Consider the following 17886-nt stretch of genomic DNA (forward strand, 5'->3'; position numbering starts at 1 on the left):
TTAACATTTATTAATTAATTAAAATATCTTTATAATATCATTGAAATGTAAAAAGGTACTAAAAAGAGAAAAAAAAAACTATGGCAGAGTAAAAATTTCCTCCTACAAAATAAATTATTATAGAAAAATAAAATTTTACAATAAATAATTAATGAACAAAACATATATAAATATGTAATAAATAAAATAAGTAAAAAAAAAAAAAAAGAAGGATTATAACGAAGCTAAAAAAAGCGCGCGAAGGCCGGATTTTAAGTTTGAAAAGAGGAAAAATAGAGAGCCCATGAAGCGTTCCACTGTATAACAAAATTGAATAAAAACCACCACTACCAATCCAACGGCCCGCATTGCATCTCGCGCTTCCATAAAATTGCCCTCCCTATTTTCGCTTTCTAAACCATCACTCCTTTTCCTCTGCTATCTCAAAATCACCCTTTCTTCTCCTTAATTAAGGTTTGTTTCCTCTCTATTTATCTCTCATTTTCTTTACATTTATCTCTCTGTTTCTCTTTTTTTTCCTGCTACACTGCGATTGGATCTGCTTGCCAAATTGTTAAGTTTGTTTTCTTTATTCTATACGTGTAGCGATTATGTTGAATATGATTGAAGATTTGGGGATGGTTGTTTATTTGTTTATTGATTTATTAGTTTCAGATCATAATTTTTGTTTACATTTGTGGGTTCTTTGAGTTTTTGAATCATTTGATGGGATGTAAATTTGTGTGTATTTAGCTTGAAGAGAAATGAAAATGGGAGCTGAATGCCTTATTAAGATATGCATTAATAAGTCAAAATGCCAATTGTACATGGTTGATATGTTGTATAATTCAGTAATTCTTTTAGTTATATGGCAACTTGAAAATGACAAAATGCCTTCTCTTTCATGTCTTAGTTGATACATTTATTGCAAAGTTATTTTCTGTTTACTCTTTAATTTGACATCTGCGGAAGGATGCGTTTGTGCCAGTGTTATTGTTAATTTACATTCTATTGTCTTCCAAGTTGTACATTAGTAGCACATCATGATTGTGCTGCATCATAGCATTTGCAATGGCAAATTTTTTCTTACCTTTTATTAATCAATCCAATAAAAAGGCTATTTCAGCTTAATCATACGATGTTAATGTGCAATGAATGAACAAAAAAGGGGGGAAAATGACAGTGATCGTGGTGCATTTTATGTAAAATTATGAACCTTTTTCTAGTTTGGTGTGGCAGGCGGTAAAAGATGGCTGACGCTGAAGACGTTCAACCCCTTGTCTGTGACAATGGAACAGGAATGGTCAAGGTATGCCATTGGACTTTATTGCATTTGTATTTGGAATCTGACTGAAATTATTTTGGAGTGTTGGTTTTGGGGGAACTGATTTCAACATTTGCTTTTAGGCTGGATTTGCTGGAGATGATGCTCCACGCGCTGTGTTTCCCAGCATCGTTGGTCGTCCTCGTCACACTGGTGTGATGGTTGGCATGGGCCAGAAAGATGCATATGTTGGTGATGAGGCTCAGTCCAAGCGTGGTATTTTAACTTTGAAATACCCAATTGAGCACGGTATTGTGAGCAATTGGGATGACATGGAAAAGATCTGGCATCACACCTTCTACAATGAGCTTCGTGTTGCTCCGGAAGAGCATCCTGTACTTCTAACTGAGGCACCTTTGAATCCCAAGGCGAATCGTGAGAAAATGACCCAAATCATGTTTGAGACCTTCAACACTCCTGCTATGTATGTTGCCATTCAGGCTGTTCTATCCTTGTACGCCAGTGGTCGTACAACTGGTAAGCAGTTAACAATTTTCTTCATTCACTGAGGGTTTCATTTGAAAATGGAGTTCTTTGATGTGCAAGTAATAAAGTTTATGTGCGAGATGAAGTTAATTCTAGCAGATGAGACTTGTGAATTGGCGTGCCAAACAGCTAGTGCATATGGGGTGTTCTCCTGAGCACAGTATATCATCATTCCTCTGATATCTGTCAGAGATTTTTTTTGCTCTTTTTCTGTCTAAATGATTATTTAATTTGCTGGGACGTCCAATTTATCTTATAACGACGTCAGCCTATTCAGTGTGATTGTTCTGGAATTTATTGTGCAGGAATTGTGATGGACTCTGGTGATGGTGTCAGCCACACAGTTCCCATATATGAGGGTTATGCCCTCCCACATGCAATCCTTCGTCTTGACCTGGCTGGGCGTGACCTTACTGATCACTTGATGAAGATCCTCACTGAGCGTGGATATTCTTTTACCACCTCAGCTGAACGGGAGATTGTGAGGGATATGAAAGAAAAGCTGTCTTATATTGCTCTTGACTATGAGCAGGAGCTAGAGACCGCCAAAACCAGCTCATCAGTAGAGAAGAGCTATGAATTGCCCGATGGGCAGGTCATCACCATTGGTACTGAGCGTTTCCGTTGCCCAGAAGTCCTTTACCAACCATCCATGATTGGAATGGAAGCTGCAGGCATCCACGAGACCACATACAACTCCATCATGAAGTGTGATGTGGACATCAGGAAGGACTTGTATGGTAACATTGTCCTCAGTGGTGGCACAACCATGTTCCCTGGTATTGCTGACAGAATGAGCAAGGAAATCACTGCACTAGCCCCAAGTAGCATGAAAATTAAGGTGGTTGCACCACCAGAGAGGAAGTACAGTGTCTGGATTGGTGGCTCCATTTTGGCATCCCTCAGCACTTTCCAGCAGGTTGGTTCAGATACATTTATGGTATTGCACAAATGTTTCTTCAAGTTTAATTTCTAGTTAATTTCTCATTGGGGACTTTGCTTGCTTGTTTATTGAGTTCAGATGTGGATTGCAAAGGCAGAATATGACGAGTCTGGACCATCAATTGTGCATAGGAAATGCTTCTAAATGTTCCAAGAGTAGGATTGTTGAAGAAAGTAAAAAAAATGTACTGTTTTGTTTCTTGGAAAGAAGTGGGTAGTTGGCCACCCTTTCCATTCTAGCTTTGTTGTCCTGCCATGTTTATTGTGGTGTTGCAGTGATGACTTTGAGAAGGCGAGGAGATGATTGCCAAAATGGTCCATTTCTTCCATTGTTATTGTTCACAAGCTTTTTACTCCTAAGATGCATTTTGCACCCCTAACGTTTTTTTTTTAATGGTTTTAAGGCTTCTAGCATAATAATTACCATTATAAGTTTTCTTTTAGGTTCCGATGAGTACAGAACCACAGATTATTATTATTATTATTATTATTATTATTATTATTATTATTATTATTATTATTATTATTATTATTGTTGTTATTGTTATGTCTCAAAGTTTAACAAAATTAAAGTATAACAATATTTATCAAATTTACAAGAATTATTACATAAACTAAAAGTAGTATTTGAGAAAAAAATTTTGTAGTAATATTAATTTTACTACTATAAAATTATAATATAATTGTTATATGAACAATTATCATTAATAGTGCATAAAAAGATAAAAAATGTGACAACATTTGTTATTCATTTAATTATTTTTATTAATAAATTTTTTGTAATAGCAATCACAATTTTAGTATAAAATATTTACCGTTATTGGCATGAAACAATTTTTACATCGTGTCATAAATTTATGGTAATAAATTTTATATTTTTATAAGCATATATGAATTATTGCCAGTACTTTACAATAAAATTATGATTACTTTAAAAAAATGTTATTAAATTTATCATTGGTAATAATATTAAATAATAATTATAGTTATTTTTTTATATATATCATTAACAGCCATTATATATGTTAATGTTATATATATATATTGATTTATAACAACAAAATTAATGCCGTAAAATTTTTTGTTACTAATGTAGTGACTGATGCACTTAAGGGAAAGCAAAAATATCTCTTTATTTTATTAAACTTCTGGCCAGTGAATTCCTCATAACTTGAATTTTATTAATTTTTTTTATTAGATCTAATTTTTTTATTAAACAATAGCAATTTTTAGGGATTCATATATTTTTAACATATAACTAATTTTTTTTTAAATATAGCTCATAATAGCAAGGCATTTAAAAAAAAAAAAAAAGAAAAAACAAATTTTAAGACCTAAATAAACTGTTTTGAAAATTTTTTGGAGACTACTGTTGGATTATAGGACTTAATTTCAACTTTTATCTTTTTTTTTTATATATAATCAAGATAATATGTAGAAAATTTTTCATTTTTCTTTATTTTATATACATAGAAAATAATTGAGCATAGGTATATGAATTTGCTTAATTCATAAATGAATTTATTATTTACCTTAAATATAAATTTAAGTAATTCCAACATACGTAAGCCAAGCATAGTGAGTGCTTTCTTGGACTTTGATAATCATTCGCCTCTTCCCCTAACACTATATTTCATAAAATAATGAAAAATTTTAAAAAAGTTTTTTAAACTATAAATTTCTGATTGGAAAAACTTAATATTATATATATATTAAAAATAAAGTTTTTTGAGAAATATCTGAAAATCTTTAAAAACCTCAATTTTTAATTTATTAAAACAGTGAGTTGAGAAGTTTTTTTTGCCTTCAAAATCTTTAAATTCCTTTAAAAATTTTCACTTCCTCTCAAATAATAAAATATTATAAAAACTGTAAAAAACTTTATTCATAAAATACTAGCTTTATTTTATAGAAATCATATAAATTCTTATCACTCAGTTCATTATAGATCCAACAAATAATGTGTATAATAGAATTCATGTATAAAATAAGTGAAATTCATATAATCATATAAATTCTTAATTCAAAGCAGACAATTTTTATTGAATTAAGAATATTGTCCATAAAAATTTCTTCCTTTCTACACTAGATTGAATGAACATATTGTCGTTCTTGACTTCTTGTACCAACATCTACGAAGTCGAGCAAAAACTCCACATATTTCATATATGTGTTTCTGGCTTTTCCATTTGTAATACACGAAGCAACCCTAAAACTACGCTGCAAAAAAGGAGTCTTCTTTGGCAGATTGCCACATTGTAAACCTCATTTGCCTACCAATTAATTGAAATATTAAAATTTGGATCAAGTGGATTATGGCTACAAGGTAAAGGGCAGCACTTTTCTACTATCAAAGTTATGGAGCTTCTATAAATAGCATGCATCTCCAAACCATTTGATCATTGAAATTATATATTATATTCAATTTCTATATAAATATTTCTTTCCTTTCAGAATTTCAAATTCCATCCAATGGCATTGAAAGTTCAATAGTTCTTTTTTGTCTTTTATTAGTAGATGGCTCACCTTCAGCTCTTCTTCTAAGGCATATGTCCAAGTTGATGGGTTGGCTAGCTACTATACTGCTCACACGCGTAAACATCTGAAGACATTCTCTTTACATGTTTTTCTTCGTTCTTACAATTATAAGAATTCATATCATCTGCTTCCTTTTGTATGCAGCTTCTGCTTGTTATGGGTATGAGGACCATGGTGTAATGATAGCAGCAGCAAGTGAAGCTATTTTCAACAATGGTGCAGCTTGTGGGCAATATTATCAAGTGACTTGCAAAAGTGGGACAAATGCTGGGACCCCATTCCCTTGTTGGGGTAGTGGGGCTGTGGTGGTGAAGATTGTAGACCGTTGCCCTGATGGGTGTAGGAGTACCATTGACTTGTCACAAGAAGCTTTTGCCTCCATTGCAGATCCTAATTCTGGTGTTATAAACATCTCTTACCAACAGCATGTGCAAAATTATTGTTATTATTATTATTTTGAAGTTCAAAGTTCTGCTTTTAAGATAATATTGCTTTTTTTTTTTTTAAATAATAAGCTAAGATAATATTGGTCTTGTGATTCTGCCCAATTTCAATTATTAGATCTTTTTCGATTGCATTTTTCACGGTCTAAAAGATGCTTCAAGAATACGAAGTTCTTAAAGAAGTGACATTGCGATCAGATTTTTCTAATTTCAAATTCATTGAAGTTTAGTTCATTTTTTTATTGATTATTTCTTATGTGTGGCAGAAAATGAAATGGAATAAATTATGGCTGATTGTGAATGCAAAAGGCTTTTTTTTTTTCCTTTTAATTAGCTAAATTGCACCTTCTATTTTTATAATTCTTGATGGATTAAATTTATTCGAAATTTTTTCGAGATATTCTGAGAAGAGTGCACCTTATATGACAAGTAATTTTATAATAAAATCATGATTCCATGTTATGATATTACATGCAATGGCAAGCTAATTACAGATTGACACATAAACAAAAAGTTAATTCCCATAAACACCCTTTCAGGAAAACAACTGCGATTGGCCTTTATTTTATTAGGTTATACATACCCTTACCAGGCATTAACATCCAATTTAAATCTTTAAAAAAAAAAAAAAAAAAAAAAAAACAAAAGAACCTTATTACCAGCCTAGCTATCGTTATGAAAGCGAAAGTGTAACCCTTTAATACCATTACCGGACACAGGGAAAGAAAAAATGTGAAACATTTCATTCTAGAGAAGAAATAAGGGACTCTGAAGTGTGATGATCACTGTGGCAGAATGGATGATCTTCCACTGCACATTCCTCTTCTCTAATTTTATTCCCACTACTTTCAAGTGCTGGGCTGACATCCTCATAGATATTTTCTGGTTTGTGGATTTTTTCCTCGATCAAAAAGTTGTCATCTGAGGCCAAGAACTCATATTCTTGATTGATTTGTTCAGTGTAATTAGAATTACACCTTGTGCATGTTCTAAAGGTTAAGTCTTTGAAGCTTCCATCATGTGAAGGGGACCTATGGCTAAGGGAGAAGCTACCAAACCCTTGAATCCCTCGTGTTAACTTACGAGCTCTTGCCCTTTCTTCTTTAAGAAACAATTCATTTTCCAGCAACTTCAGTATTCTTGCAGATAAGTTTCTAACACTTGAGCCCCAGTTGAATCTGCATATCAAATAATGAAACCAAAGGATTAAGATACTGTAAAAATAAAAATTGGAATGACCTGAACGAGGAAAAAATATATGCTTATGTACACAAGACCAACCCTTTCTCGTCAACAAATTGAAAACTTTCCATCTCCTTAATGACCTCTTTATCACTCTGAAACTCATCAGCGACTCTTAAAGGACCATGGGTTAGAAGGTGTTCTAACAGGAGTAGAGTCTTGTAGGAGACCCTCCAAGTTTTTCTATCAAACTTTGTCAACCTAAAGGAAAAAAAAAAAAATAAATAACACTTAAATCTTTAATTCAGGTCACAGCTCCGTTAGTGCAAATAGATAAACCAGATCCAAATAAACGAAACCTGTTATGTAGAATGTCCACAATTCTCCAATAATCATCAACTTCGAAGGCAGCCCTTGAAATTACACCCATAGTACGTGTATCTGGTGCCCAAAAATCTCCATTTGTAGCTTCTTCTGTCAATCTTTAAAACCAATAAAAGGTAAGGATAACTGCACAGTTTTGAATTATACACGTAAACAACAAACTTACAGTTCTGCTGGTGTAACATCCGTCAAGGCCAAGCGAGCAGTCTTGATCTTCTCCTTGAAGAAGAAAGAGGCTTGCCTTTTGAATTCATGGAAAAAGGGGCTGCCCATCTTGTTGTTTCTGTCTAAAAGTATTGACATGTTGTTTGCTGTGAGAGTTGATGAAGAAATCAACTTGCTTTCTCTTTGTAATTCTTATCTAATGCATGTAAGGACTCCAACTACTCCACTATAGCAACGAACGCCAACTACTCTATATAAAGAGTGAATTTGCTTATGTAATGAGAGTGTGAAAAGGACATGTGAAAATATTTTAAGAGAAGAAGAAAATTGGGTAAGGATTAATCAACTTTGAGTTGGGATTTTGACCATTAATACAGTGGAAATGCCGTGGAAATTTTGGTAGTTGAGCATCTGTATCTTAAAGAGTCGTGTTATTGAAGAATAACTTGTTAAGGTAGAATTTAGTGGTTTAGTGAAAATTCAGTTGATTTCCATAATGGACTATTGATTAGGTAATTAACAATTCTCTGACATTAATCTCCTCTTAAGACGCTTGTAATAAGTGACCTCAATTAAGTGCCATGTAGGCTATGGATGGGAATTATTCCTAATTCAATCCGTCCAATCTAGTCCAGCACTCAATCAATTTTTTTCTGACTCACCCGTTTTTTATATTGTGCAATGGACTCGGAAATCTCCATAACCTATCCTAATAATATATATAATATATTATTTAAAAAAATTATTTTTATGCATTTATGTATATAAATATTATAATTTTAAATATATATGTATTATTAAGATCATGAATAAAATTTATATTTTAATTTATAATTCATTTATTAATAAATAACTTTATATTATATAATACTAAATTAAATAAAAAAAAAATCTCTACAAGTAAATCCATCCCGCCCAACCCAATCTTGATTTCTTATGGAGTGGGAATGGAGAGTGCAATTCCATCCTAACCTGCCCATTGGCATTCCTAATGTAGGTTCAATCACACCAGATTATACCAGCTTCAAATTTTCTCGCTGTTTTTTGATGATAGGTGCAAATAAACAACGTCAAGCCAGAGGCAGTCACGAAGCACTTGCCAAGCAAGGTAATGATTTAGCTTAGTAAAAGTTGAAAGAGTCGTAGGTTACTATCACACATTCCCAACCAGCAATGGACCTCTGAAAAATGGTGATCAATGTCTATGTTAACGTTCTTGAGGGGCACTTGTTCTTGATTCTTACGGCTGCTCTAGACGGCACACTCCCTATCACATGTTAGTACTGAAAGAACAGAAGTAGTTAACCCTAAAGACTACACAGGCGAACGAAGCAACACCTCCTTCATGTCAAAGAAATGTATCGTCCTAGCCATGTAAAGCATGAAACAATGATAGCTGTTCTGAATATTGAAGTCTTAAGTTAAAGATAACGAGCAGTCTTATTTTAACATGGCTTCTGGTTTCATATGAATGTACAGTGCAACTATATATTTCTTGAAACAAGTGGCTAAACTCTAAATTCAGTGATCAAGGAATGATAAATAAAGAAAAAGATTGATCACTCAAATAGTACTGTGCTTCCATTTCAACTGATAAGAATCGGAAGAAGCAAGGAAGATCACGATAGTTCTCATAAATGATCTCCACTATGAATACTCTGAGCGAATTTCCCACATTCCAGTCCCATATCCAAAGACCATGATTGCAACCTCCCACATCGCCTGGGGAATGCTTAATAGATTCACCTTGGATCCAGGCATTTCAGACCAGTCTACAGAAATTTCAAGCACGGGGATATTGAAATGTTTGCATAGAAAAACAACCTCTAGATCAAAGCACCATCTGCACAAAAGTTCAATTTCTTCAAACATCAGTCCACATAATAAATTCAACGCAAATTAACCGGTAGATACAGCATGGAACATCAAAGATGGAAGAAGCTATTGCCAGACTTAACCAGAAACCTAAGTCCCTTTTACTTTCAGCTAAGAGACTAATGTAAGTTGGCCAGCAGTTGCTTTTTAAATCTGTCTAAGGGCATACTTAGAATTCAATCACATTAAAAAAATTGATCTGAGTCTCTTTCTGCATGTGTTCAATCAATCGATAAATTCCCACCAAGACACAAACTAATTGTTGATGCACAGATTTAATGTGAAGAACTTTTCCAAAGATTTGGGTCAAAGAAAAATTATTAAAGTTAGAAAAGATCGTTGTTTTGTTTATAATTATACTATAGAAGGCAAGGACAGTTCAATGCCCAATCATAAAAGAAAAAAATATATATATATATGAAGAGCAAAGCAAATCCAAAGTGAGGTTATAAATATTTTGAAGGAACCAAGCACTCAAGAATTTGATCTTGAACAACTGTTGAACACCGAGTGCAAAAAGCGCAACCCCAATATTATGATTAATGGAGCGATTCCTTCTCCTGTATGCGTCTGTTTTTGTATGTTTTTATTATCACATTGTATGTAGTGTTTACATTTTCTTGAATTGTACTCCCTCCTCAACATGACAGATACATTTTGCATTCTGAGCAATAAAAATACTGGCATGGCACAGAGGGCACTAAATCAGGGGTGAAGGTGGAATCACCAAGCAATATATTTTTTACCTTTCTGGTTAACCTCCTTTGAATCAAATTTTAAAAATTGAGGATATAAAAGATATAAGAGAAACATGTTGAAAGAAGCAATGATTACCCTTTCAGCCGGATGTTTGCGAAAAGTTTCCTTGCTGCAGCCCTGGTGAACATCTTAAAGCCACACTGTAATTCACGAAAAGAACACATTCATGTATTTTCAGTGTATTTATCTGAACAAAAGTTGCAATGGAGTTGGGTATCTGTGATATTGTCAAAATAAAGACCATGTGCATCATATAAATATTCCAGAAAATTACCTGTGTATCACGAATTTCAGGACCAGCAACTAAGAAAACAACAGGATCAAAGCTCTTCTTTAGAAAATAGCGATACCATTTTCTCTGAAATGCAAAGCATATTGAATCAACCATGAGAAATATAAAATAAAGTCGACAAGCTAAACGAGGACAAAAACAGAAACTAGTGAAGCATAAGCAAAGCATAAGCAAGACTGAACTGTTTCCAAAGGTTTCTCCTCAAGATGAGCACGAGAACCAAATGCAGCAACTGGGAAATCAGATATTCTAAAATTTGAATCTGTCGCTGTAGCATTTCCCAAATTAATCTCCTTTTTGGCAAAAGCATGAATCTGACAAGCAAAACATCAAGTAGCTCAAAGCAACTATGTTTAACTTTTCCATAGACATTAAAATGATAATTTCACAATAACTGACCATTTCACATTTCATGAAGATTACAAATAGTCTATAGAGCTACAGCTAACACAAACCTGATATTCAAGTTTCTCGAGGTCATTAACCTTTGTTGCCCCATCAGCATCCACCATTAGAAGTAGTTCACCACGAGAATGAAGCATGCCCTGTTTTACAATGCTTTCACAAAGGTAAGAGCTTCAATGGTTGTCATCATGCATGCGAGATGAAACAAGGGCTCTTCAATGAAGATATATATACATAATTAGGGAACAGTTTGGATTAGACTCACTTTTCGAATAGCTTCTCCCTTGCCATGATTTCTCCCAAGAAGGATAACTCTTACATTGTCCACTGTGTATTTTTTCACGAAGCCAAAAGCTACGCTTTTTGTGGCATCCTGACTTCCATCATCAACAATCACCACCTGTTTGAGAACTCATCCATTCACATATGTAGAGCTGAAGATAATGATAGACGCAAAGCACACCCTCAAATGTTCATAAAAGTAATCAATGCAACAGACGAACAGCAATCAGTTGATATTAACTGCAGATAATGAACCTCACATGTAGGAATATTACCTATTTATAACCTGTATGATAACATGCATCCATAGACACATGTGTATGCTTGAATTACCAAAAACAAATTAAATGGCTTTCAACTTAACAAATACTTAATAGGGTTTGAGATGATGAAAGTGCATCTCTAAGATAACATCCTGAAGAATAGTCAAGTAATACTCAGCGAAAACATATATCCAAAGGAGCACAAAAATAAGAAAGCTTTTGAAAAGGAAATTTTTCACTACCAAAGATAAAGGACCAAAAGGATAACAAACTAAAAGGAAACACTAACAAACTAAAAGCAGAGACCCTTGGTCTGTTTAGCATTGTTATTAATATAGCTATTGAATATCAAATACTAGAGAGTATTAAAAATTAATTAAAAAATAAGTTTAATATATTTCAATAATAAGAATACTAAAATAATAAAATAATTTTTTTTAAATGATTTTTTTTTAGTAATATCTAAAATGAGACCTTTTTTTTTCTAAAAAAAATGCTTTTTTTACCCTAAAACTCAATGTTAAACGAGCTTCTATATAAATAAAAGTTAGTGATAGGCACCAACGTTAATCGGTCACCACAGTAAGCTTTCACTTATTTACCAAAATCTTGCATGATGAAAGAGTTCAACAAAAGTTTGTATAGGAGAATACAAGGACGCATGTTAAACACAGCCAGAACTTTACTACATGGAATATTGACTAATGCTAGAGCTCGAAGCCTCAAACAATAACATCAAAAACCTATTCTAGGAAAGTTTCACATAATGGATGCGCAAAATAAATTAGCTTTCCCGATGAAGCAGAAAATTTTATTGGCATCACTATGGGAAAACTTGGAATTGAAACCTACATTCATCAGTTCTTAGGTGAAGTATGTTTTTTTACCATACACAATTGAAATGAAAAGGTAGAAAGACAAACAATCTTAATTTAAATTCTTGTTAGCCAATTAACTATAATCTTATGTTGCACTTACATCGCAACCATTCATCATTTACAGTGGATACTAACTCAGGTTATCCAGGAAATTAGAAGAATAAAATCATACCTCATAAGTAAATGACCTATCCTTTGCTGCACGTCGTTGAAGATAACTACAAAGTAAAGACATATGAATCATTAATACTGTAATTTCATTTGTAGTAGTCATCAATCAATGAATCAAATTAATAACTTTAGAGGAACTTTCTGAAACCACATGCCCCGTCCTCCAATCCCTGTTGTTATTATGTACATATTAAAAGAAGAAGAGAAGCTTTACAATGACAACAACATTTGAAAGAAGTGCCAACGTATGAGGATTTGCATTTACATCTACAAGTTACAAATAAGGTGTCCTGCCACAAGGTTCCTATTTGGTGATTTTGTTGGCTTAACTATATTGCACATATTTTGCTTAACTATACTGTTATCATTCATGCAATGATAATAGATAAAGAAATACTCTCAGCTTTTCCTTTTTTTCTTTTTCTTGGCAATGAAATGCGACATAAAGAGCAATACTGCTATAATACAAAATAAATAAATAAATAAAACCTCTTTTTTTTTAACTGTAATAACATACTCCAAAATGAAAAGAAAAAATAACATTATGATAGATTAAAATTATTCTTCAACTTACTTCATGGTTTCATCAAGTGCTGCAGGAAGCCTACGTTCTTCATTAAAAGCAGGAATTATCAAAGATATATACTTCTCTGCTGGATCATTGATATGGGGGCAAGGAATCTGTAAAAAATGGCACGAGAATGGTTAGATTCACCAAAACCATTCCAAATTTCAATAAATTATGAAATGAATTAATTATTACAATCATCTTCAAAGAACAGAAATCAAGCATGATTGTGCAAGAATTCAATTGTTTTTTTTTTTTTTTTTTTGTGGTAATGTCTAAACAAGGGAAGACCGTTTAAGATCCAACTGCACCAAGAGATAGTGAGAACTATCAAAGCTAAGTGAACAGAACACAAAATTTGATTATTCTAGCATCATATTTTCCTTCCAGACCACCTTTCATATATTCATGAATCAAGCCTATGACTTTTTCACTTCAAAGAATCACTGAACAGAAGTGACAGAGATCATCTTAGTGATAGACAATGCACCTATTATTTGAATCAAAGGTTTACACTACAATAGTCTTCTAAAAGAAAAAGAAGACTATTGTATCTCAAACAAACTAACATCATATTCGAAAAAGAAAAATTCTTTGAAATTACCTGTTTTAACGAATTCAGATCCTCATAGATAACAGGAGCATCAACATGCCTATCAAAAACAAGAATCAATAAGTATAATGAACAGAGAATAATGAATCATGAATTCAAAAGGAAAAGACAATGGCGACTGAAACAATAAAGAAGAAGAAGATTACTCGTAACTGTGTCTTCGCTTGTAGGATTCAAAGATGACTGGAAAGAATGTTATCATCAGAAGTTGAGCTGCCAGATGCTCTGCTATTGTCAATAGTAACTCCATTGGTCACTGTCACGGTGTGTAGTCCTATGGTTTCCAGTCTTCACTTATTTATTTAGGACAGAGGCTTGATCTTTAAGCAAGCCCGTCTAGCTCAGTCGGTAGAGCGCAAGGCTCTTAACCTTGTGGTCGTGGGTTCGAGCCCCACGGTGGGCGATTTCATTTTTCACATCAGAGGTCCGATCTTATCCATAAAATTAATTACAACATTAAAATTTAAAACATTGTAAAATGTTATAAAACCTTTTATTAATGGAAAACACTTTTTTATAAGAAAAAATATATTTTATTCTTTAGAATAATTTTTTTTAAAAAAATATTTTCCTGAAAGAAAATTTTATTTCAAAGAAAATTTTCAAAAATTTATTTTTAATGAAAAAATGAAATTGTTCCAAGAATAGTTAAAACAATAAAAGTAAATCTTTTAAATATGCATGCTCGGTGATGAAACTTTTAAATATTATTTTTTTTGAAAATTTCATGGAAAATCTTATTCTTTAAGAATTTTTTTTTTCAAAAAATACTTAAAAAACATTTTTTAGAAAATTTTTCTTTAAAATATGCCTTTTTAAAAAAATGCCTTAACTTACTCATTATTCAAACTTCAATAGCTAAATAATAATTTAACTAAGGATAATAGTACTCTTCCTATTTTCTTTTTAGTTTTATTCCCCTACTTTTTTTAGCAAAATCAAAATATATTAACGAAAACAATAATAAAGATTTAACTTCAAGGGCAAAATGAACTCAAATGTAAAGAAAAAAACAATTTTTTTTAAAGTAAGATATTAAAAATTAAATTTGACTCTATTATGTGAGTGATATATTTTTAGTAACTAATTAAATCATGAAAAAAATGATTTTTTTTTGCTTTTATTTATATATATTTATTTAAAAATAAATTCTTCTCTAGGTGGTTAAATATAACTATTTAAATTAGATTTTCTAGATTTATGTTATAATTCCTCTTAAAATTTATAATATAAGTAAACTTAAAATGTATTTTTTTTTGTACATTCAATTTTAATTATATGATAAAGTGATGGTTTCAATTTTAGCATTAAACTAAATCAATATCTATGGTATGATTCACAAATTTCCTTTAGGATAACCCTTCAATTATGTACATTCAATATGCATGGAAGGTGATGCAAAAATTATTTGACAAGCTAAGTAAGCTTCTTAATAGTAATATTGTATTCCTTCCATTCCATTTCAAATGTCTTCTAAGATTTTTCATAAGGAATAAAGAAATTATTAAACAAGTCAATTTTTATAAAAAATACTAATAATTAATTAAAATTGTAATACCTTTAAAATGTAAAAAATAATAAATAAGAGATAAATGTATTGAAAATAATAATAAATAAGGATAAAATTAAAAAATAATTTTTTTTAATTTTTTTTAAAATGAAAAATAAAATTAAAAAAAATTAAAATATCACTTGAAATGGGATAAAGGGAGTATTATTATTCTTACATTAAATGCCAATAATTAAAAAAAATAATAAAATATTTTAAATATAACAATTTTATTATGATAAATAATCAAAACAAATTTCATATGAATTTGATTATAATTAAAATCCATCTTATTAAAGATTTCTTTTTCCATTATCATGATATTTGAATTGAAAATGAATAAACAAGAATTGGTTTTGACTGTTTGTTTGCTAGTCGACAAGAAATTCAGAGAAAATGAAGGAAATGTTGTTGAGAGAACGTTGAAAACGTTTGGCAAGTGTTGGAGATTTGATTAGATAATTTCCTCATTCAGCTAGCATAGACAGACTTTAATTAAGGGTATATGTTCACCAATCACCCTCGTTATCTCTTTGTATTTGTGTAAATCAAGCCTTAATTGATGTCATCTAACCAACTTATTTTTAACTATTTCATGGCTTTTAAGTCAAAATATTCCTTTCTTAATTGTCATAAAATTACTGTGAGATATTGATTTTTTTCTTCTTTCTTCTTCCTTAATCCATCTCCTAATCTAGAGTAGCTCAAAAAATTTTAATTGTGTTATTGTTTGTGGCTTAAATTTTGTTTTTATGGGCCCGAACTGTAATCCGATCCGAAAGTTTCGCGCTGCGACCCGATTAAGATAAAAAATAAAATCTGTGGTAGTAGCGGAGGACACAGGACTAATATAAATATTGTAACATTGTAACCTTTGTGGTAGAATTATGAAATATTCGGGAAACATATTGAGGTTAGGGTTTGAGAGTTCTGAGTGATTGTATTTTACTCCTTTCATCATAGTGAAACTTTTTTTTTTGTTTTGCCCGTGGACGTAAACTTTACAGTTGAAGCACGTTAAATCCTATATTATTCTTTTTCTCTTTTCTATACTGTGTGATTGTATAATTTATGTGAGCTTTAGATTTGCGTACCTATCATAACAAATTGAGGTCAATCGGAATACATTAATAAAATATTTTCTTATATACATATATAATAGAGTATATAAAATGTAATAAATAAATATAATACAAAATATTAAACTATAAAAATTATTTATTGCCTAACTTATTTAGTCCAGCGACTAAAGTTATATCACTCCAAAATTTATATGAGAGTTGAGATTACTAATTTTATCTATTTATATATGTGTAAATAAAATAATTTTTTAATTAGAATAAAATAAATGAGAGAAAACAAAATCAGAAGGAAGATAAAAAAAATTATTATATTTATATAAAATTATTAAAGAAAAAATAAAAACTAAAAAAAATCCCATATGATTTTAAATTGTTTCATAAGAAATTATATATTAAATTAACTTGTATTTAATTTTCATCAAATAATAATTATCAATCAATTGTATTTAATTGATGTCATCAAACCAACTTATTTTTAACTATTTCATGGCTTTTAAGTCAAAATATTCCTTTCTTAATTGTCATAAAATTACTGTAAGATATTGATTTTTTTTCTTCTTTCTTCTTCCTTAATCCATCTCCTAATCTAGAGTAGCTCAAAAAATTTTAATTGTGTTATCTTTTATGGCTTGAATTTTGGATATGTTTTTATGAGTCTAAACTGTAATCTGACCCGAAAGTTTCGCGCTGCGACCCAATTAAAATAAAAAGTAAGATTTGTAGTGGTAGTAGAAAACACAGGACCAGTATAAATATTGTAATATTCTAAACTTTGAAGTAAAGTTGTGAGATATTCGGGAAACATACTGATGTTAGGGTTTGAGAGTTTTGAGTGATTGTATTTTAATTTTTTTTCTTTTGTTTTGCCAGTAGACGTAGATTTTATGATTGAAGCACGTTAAATCATATCTTATTCTTCTTCTCTTTCTATACCGTGTGATTGTGCAATTTATATGAACCTTAGATTTACATACCTATCATAACAAATTGAGGTCAATCGGAATAAATTAATAAAATATTTTCTCATATATATATATATATATATATATATATATATATATATATATAATAGAGCATATAAAATGTAATAAATAAATATAATACAAAATATTAAACTATAAAAATTATTTATTGCCTAACTTATTTTGTCCGGTGACTAAAGTTATATCACTCCAAAATTTGTATGAGAGTTGAGATCACTAATTTTATCTATTTATATATGTGTAAATAAAATAATTTTTTAATTAGAATAAAATAAATGAGAGAAAACAAAATCAGAAGGAAGATAAAAAAATTATTATATTTATATAAAATTATTAAAGAAAAAATAAAAACAAAAAAAAAACCCATATGACTTTAAATTGTTTGATAAGAAATTATATATTAAATTCATCAAATAATAATTATCGATCAAATTTTATTTTGTAAATATAAAAATTGCAAAAATTATTTTTAATTAAAATTTTGTACTTATTTAACAATAACTAAGTAATTTAAGTAATTTTATTGCTTCAATTTAAATCACAATATATAAGTTATAAATTATTAAAGACCAATAAAAAATTTAAAGCGACAAATTAATAAAAAATAAAAATATATTACACTTATTTAATATTTTTTATAAATATTCGTAAAGATTAATGCAAATTTTTAGAATTAATTAATGCCTAATCTGTCCACCAAGAAGCCAATTAATCATCACATAC

At 30.6% G+C, this 17886-nt stretch overlaps 4 protein-coding genes and 1 non-coding gene across 6 annotated transcripts; 3 read left to right on the top strand and 2 right to left on the bottom strand.

Annotated features, from left to right (window-relative positions):
• The first annotated feature begins 310 nt into the window (after nt 1-310).
• On the top strand, nt 311-3170 carry LOC131172552 (actin-1). Its single transcript, XM_058133591.1, has 5 exons — nt 311-453; nt 1219-1288; nt 1387-1780; nt 2095-2708; nt 2811-3170. Exons 2-5 carry the CDS (start codon nt 1229-1231, stop codon nt 2874-2876), a joined length of 1134 nt encoding a protein of 377 aa, XP_057989574.1. The 5' UTR covers nt 311-453; nt 1219-1228; the 3' UTR covers nt 2877-3170.
• Nucleotides 3171-5046: 1876 nt separating this feature from the next.
• LOC131173020 (EG45-like domain containing protein) lies at nt 5047-5890 on the top strand. The gene is made up of 4 exons (XM_058134669.1): nt 5047-5057; nt 5225-5325; nt 5414-5697; nt 5831-5890. Exons 1-4 carry the CDS (start codon nt 5047-5049, stop codon nt 5888-5890), a joined length of 456 nt encoding a protein of 151 aa, XP_057990652.1.
• A 240-nt stretch (nt 5891-6130) lies between these two features.
• Nucleotides 6131-8151, bottom strand: LOC110642089 (uncharacterized). Its single transcript, XM_021794034.2, has 4 exons — nt 7445-8151; nt 7254-7376; nt 6994-7155; nt 6131-6890 (listed from the first exon to the last, which is right to left on the bottom strand). Exons 1-4 carry the CDS (start codon nt 7579-7581, stop codon nt 6455-6457), a joined length of 858 nt encoding a protein of 285 aa, XP_021649726.2. The 5' UTR covers nt 7582-8151; the 3' UTR covers nt 6131-6454.
• A 713-nt stretch (nt 8152-8864) lies between these two features.
• On the bottom strand, nt 8865-14118 carry LOC110642091 (uncharacterized). 2 transcript variants are annotated; one of them, XM_021794035.2, is made up of 10 exons: nt 13696-14112; nt 13541-13589; nt 12943-13049; nt 12370-12415; nt 11040-11174; nt 10825-10914; nt 10552-10683; nt 10352-10435; nt 10153-10217; nt 8865-9286 (listed from the first exon to the last, which is right to left on the bottom strand). In XM_021794035.2, the coding sequence occupies exons 1-10, from the start codon at nt 13797-13799 to the stop codon at nt 9091-9093; spliced, it is 1008 nt and encodes a 335-aa protein (XP_021649727.2). In that variant the 5' UTR covers nt 13800-14112; the 3' UTR covers nt 8865-9090. The 2 variants fall into 2 exon arrangements, with proteins under 2 accessions (XP_021649727.2, XP_021649728.2); XM_021794036.2 differs by lacking the exon at nt 10552-10683 and having other exon boundaries at nt 13696-14118.
• On the top strand, nt 13880-13952 carry TRNAK-CUU (transfer RNA lysine (anticodon CUU)). Its single transcript has one exon. It is a non-coding gene; the product is annotated as a tRNA-Lys (tRNA).
• Nucleotides 14119-17886: the final 3768 nt, after the last annotated feature.

Source organism: Hevea brasiliensis, chromosome 14 (assembly GCF_030052815.1).
Source record: "Hevea brasiliensis isolate MT/VB/25A 57/8 chromosome 14, ASM3005281v1, whole genome shotgun sequence".
Lineage (NCBI taxonomy): Eukaryota > Viridiplantae > Streptophyta > Magnoliopsida > Malpighiales > Euphorbiaceae > Hevea > Hevea brasiliensis.

Excerpts from the sequence above, each read along its gene's own strand:
- LOC131172552 (XM_058133591.1), top strand. The coding sequence starts at position 1,229 with ATGGCTGACGCTGAAGACGTTCAACCCCTTGTCTGTGACAATGGAACA. Across the intron at positions 1,289-1,386 it reads ATGGAACAGGAATGGTCAAG|GCTGGATTTGCTGGAGATGA; the intron begins GTATGCCATTGG and ends ATTTGCTTTTAG. Across the intron at positions 2,709-2,810 it reads CCCTCAGCACTTTCCAGCAG|ATGTGGATTGCAAAGGCAGA; the intron begins GTTGGTTCAGAT and ends TATTGAGTTCAG.
- LOC131173020 (XM_058134669.1), top strand. Across the intron at positions 5,326-5,413 it reads CTACTATACTGCTCACACGC|CTTCTGCTTGTTATGGGTAT; the intron begins GTAAACATCTGA and ends TTTTGTATGCAG. Across the intron at positions 5,698-5,830 it reads ACATCTCTTACCAACAGCAT|ATCTTTTTCGATTGCATTTT; the intron begins GTGCAAAATTAT and ends TTCAATTATTAG.
- LOC110642089 (XM_021794034.2), bottom strand. The coding sequence starts at position 7,581 with ATGTCAATACTTTTAGACAGAAACAACAAGATGGGCAGCCCCTTTTTC. Across the intron at positions 7,377-7,444 it reads GATGTTACACCAGCAGAACT|ATTGACAGAAGAAGCTACAA; the intron begins GTAAGTTTGTTG and ends TTGGTTTTAAAG. Across the intron at positions 7,156-7,253 it reads GTGGACATTCTACATAACAG|GTTGACAAAGTTTGATAGAA; the intron begins GTTTCGTTTATT and ends TTTTTCCTTTAG.
- LOC110642091 (XM_021794035.2), bottom strand. The coding sequence starts at position 13,799 with ATGGAGTTACTATTGACAATAGCAGAGCATCTGGCAGCTCAACTTCTG. Across the intron at positions 10,684-10,824 it reads TCGAGAAACTTGAATATCAG|ATTCATGCTTTTGCCAAAAA; the intron begins GTTTGTGTTAGC and ends TTTGCTTGTCAG. Across the intron at positions 9,287-10,152 it reads GCAAACATCCGGCTGAAAGG|ATGGTGCTTTGATCTAGAGG; the intron begins GTAATCATTGCT and ends ACTTTTGTGCAG.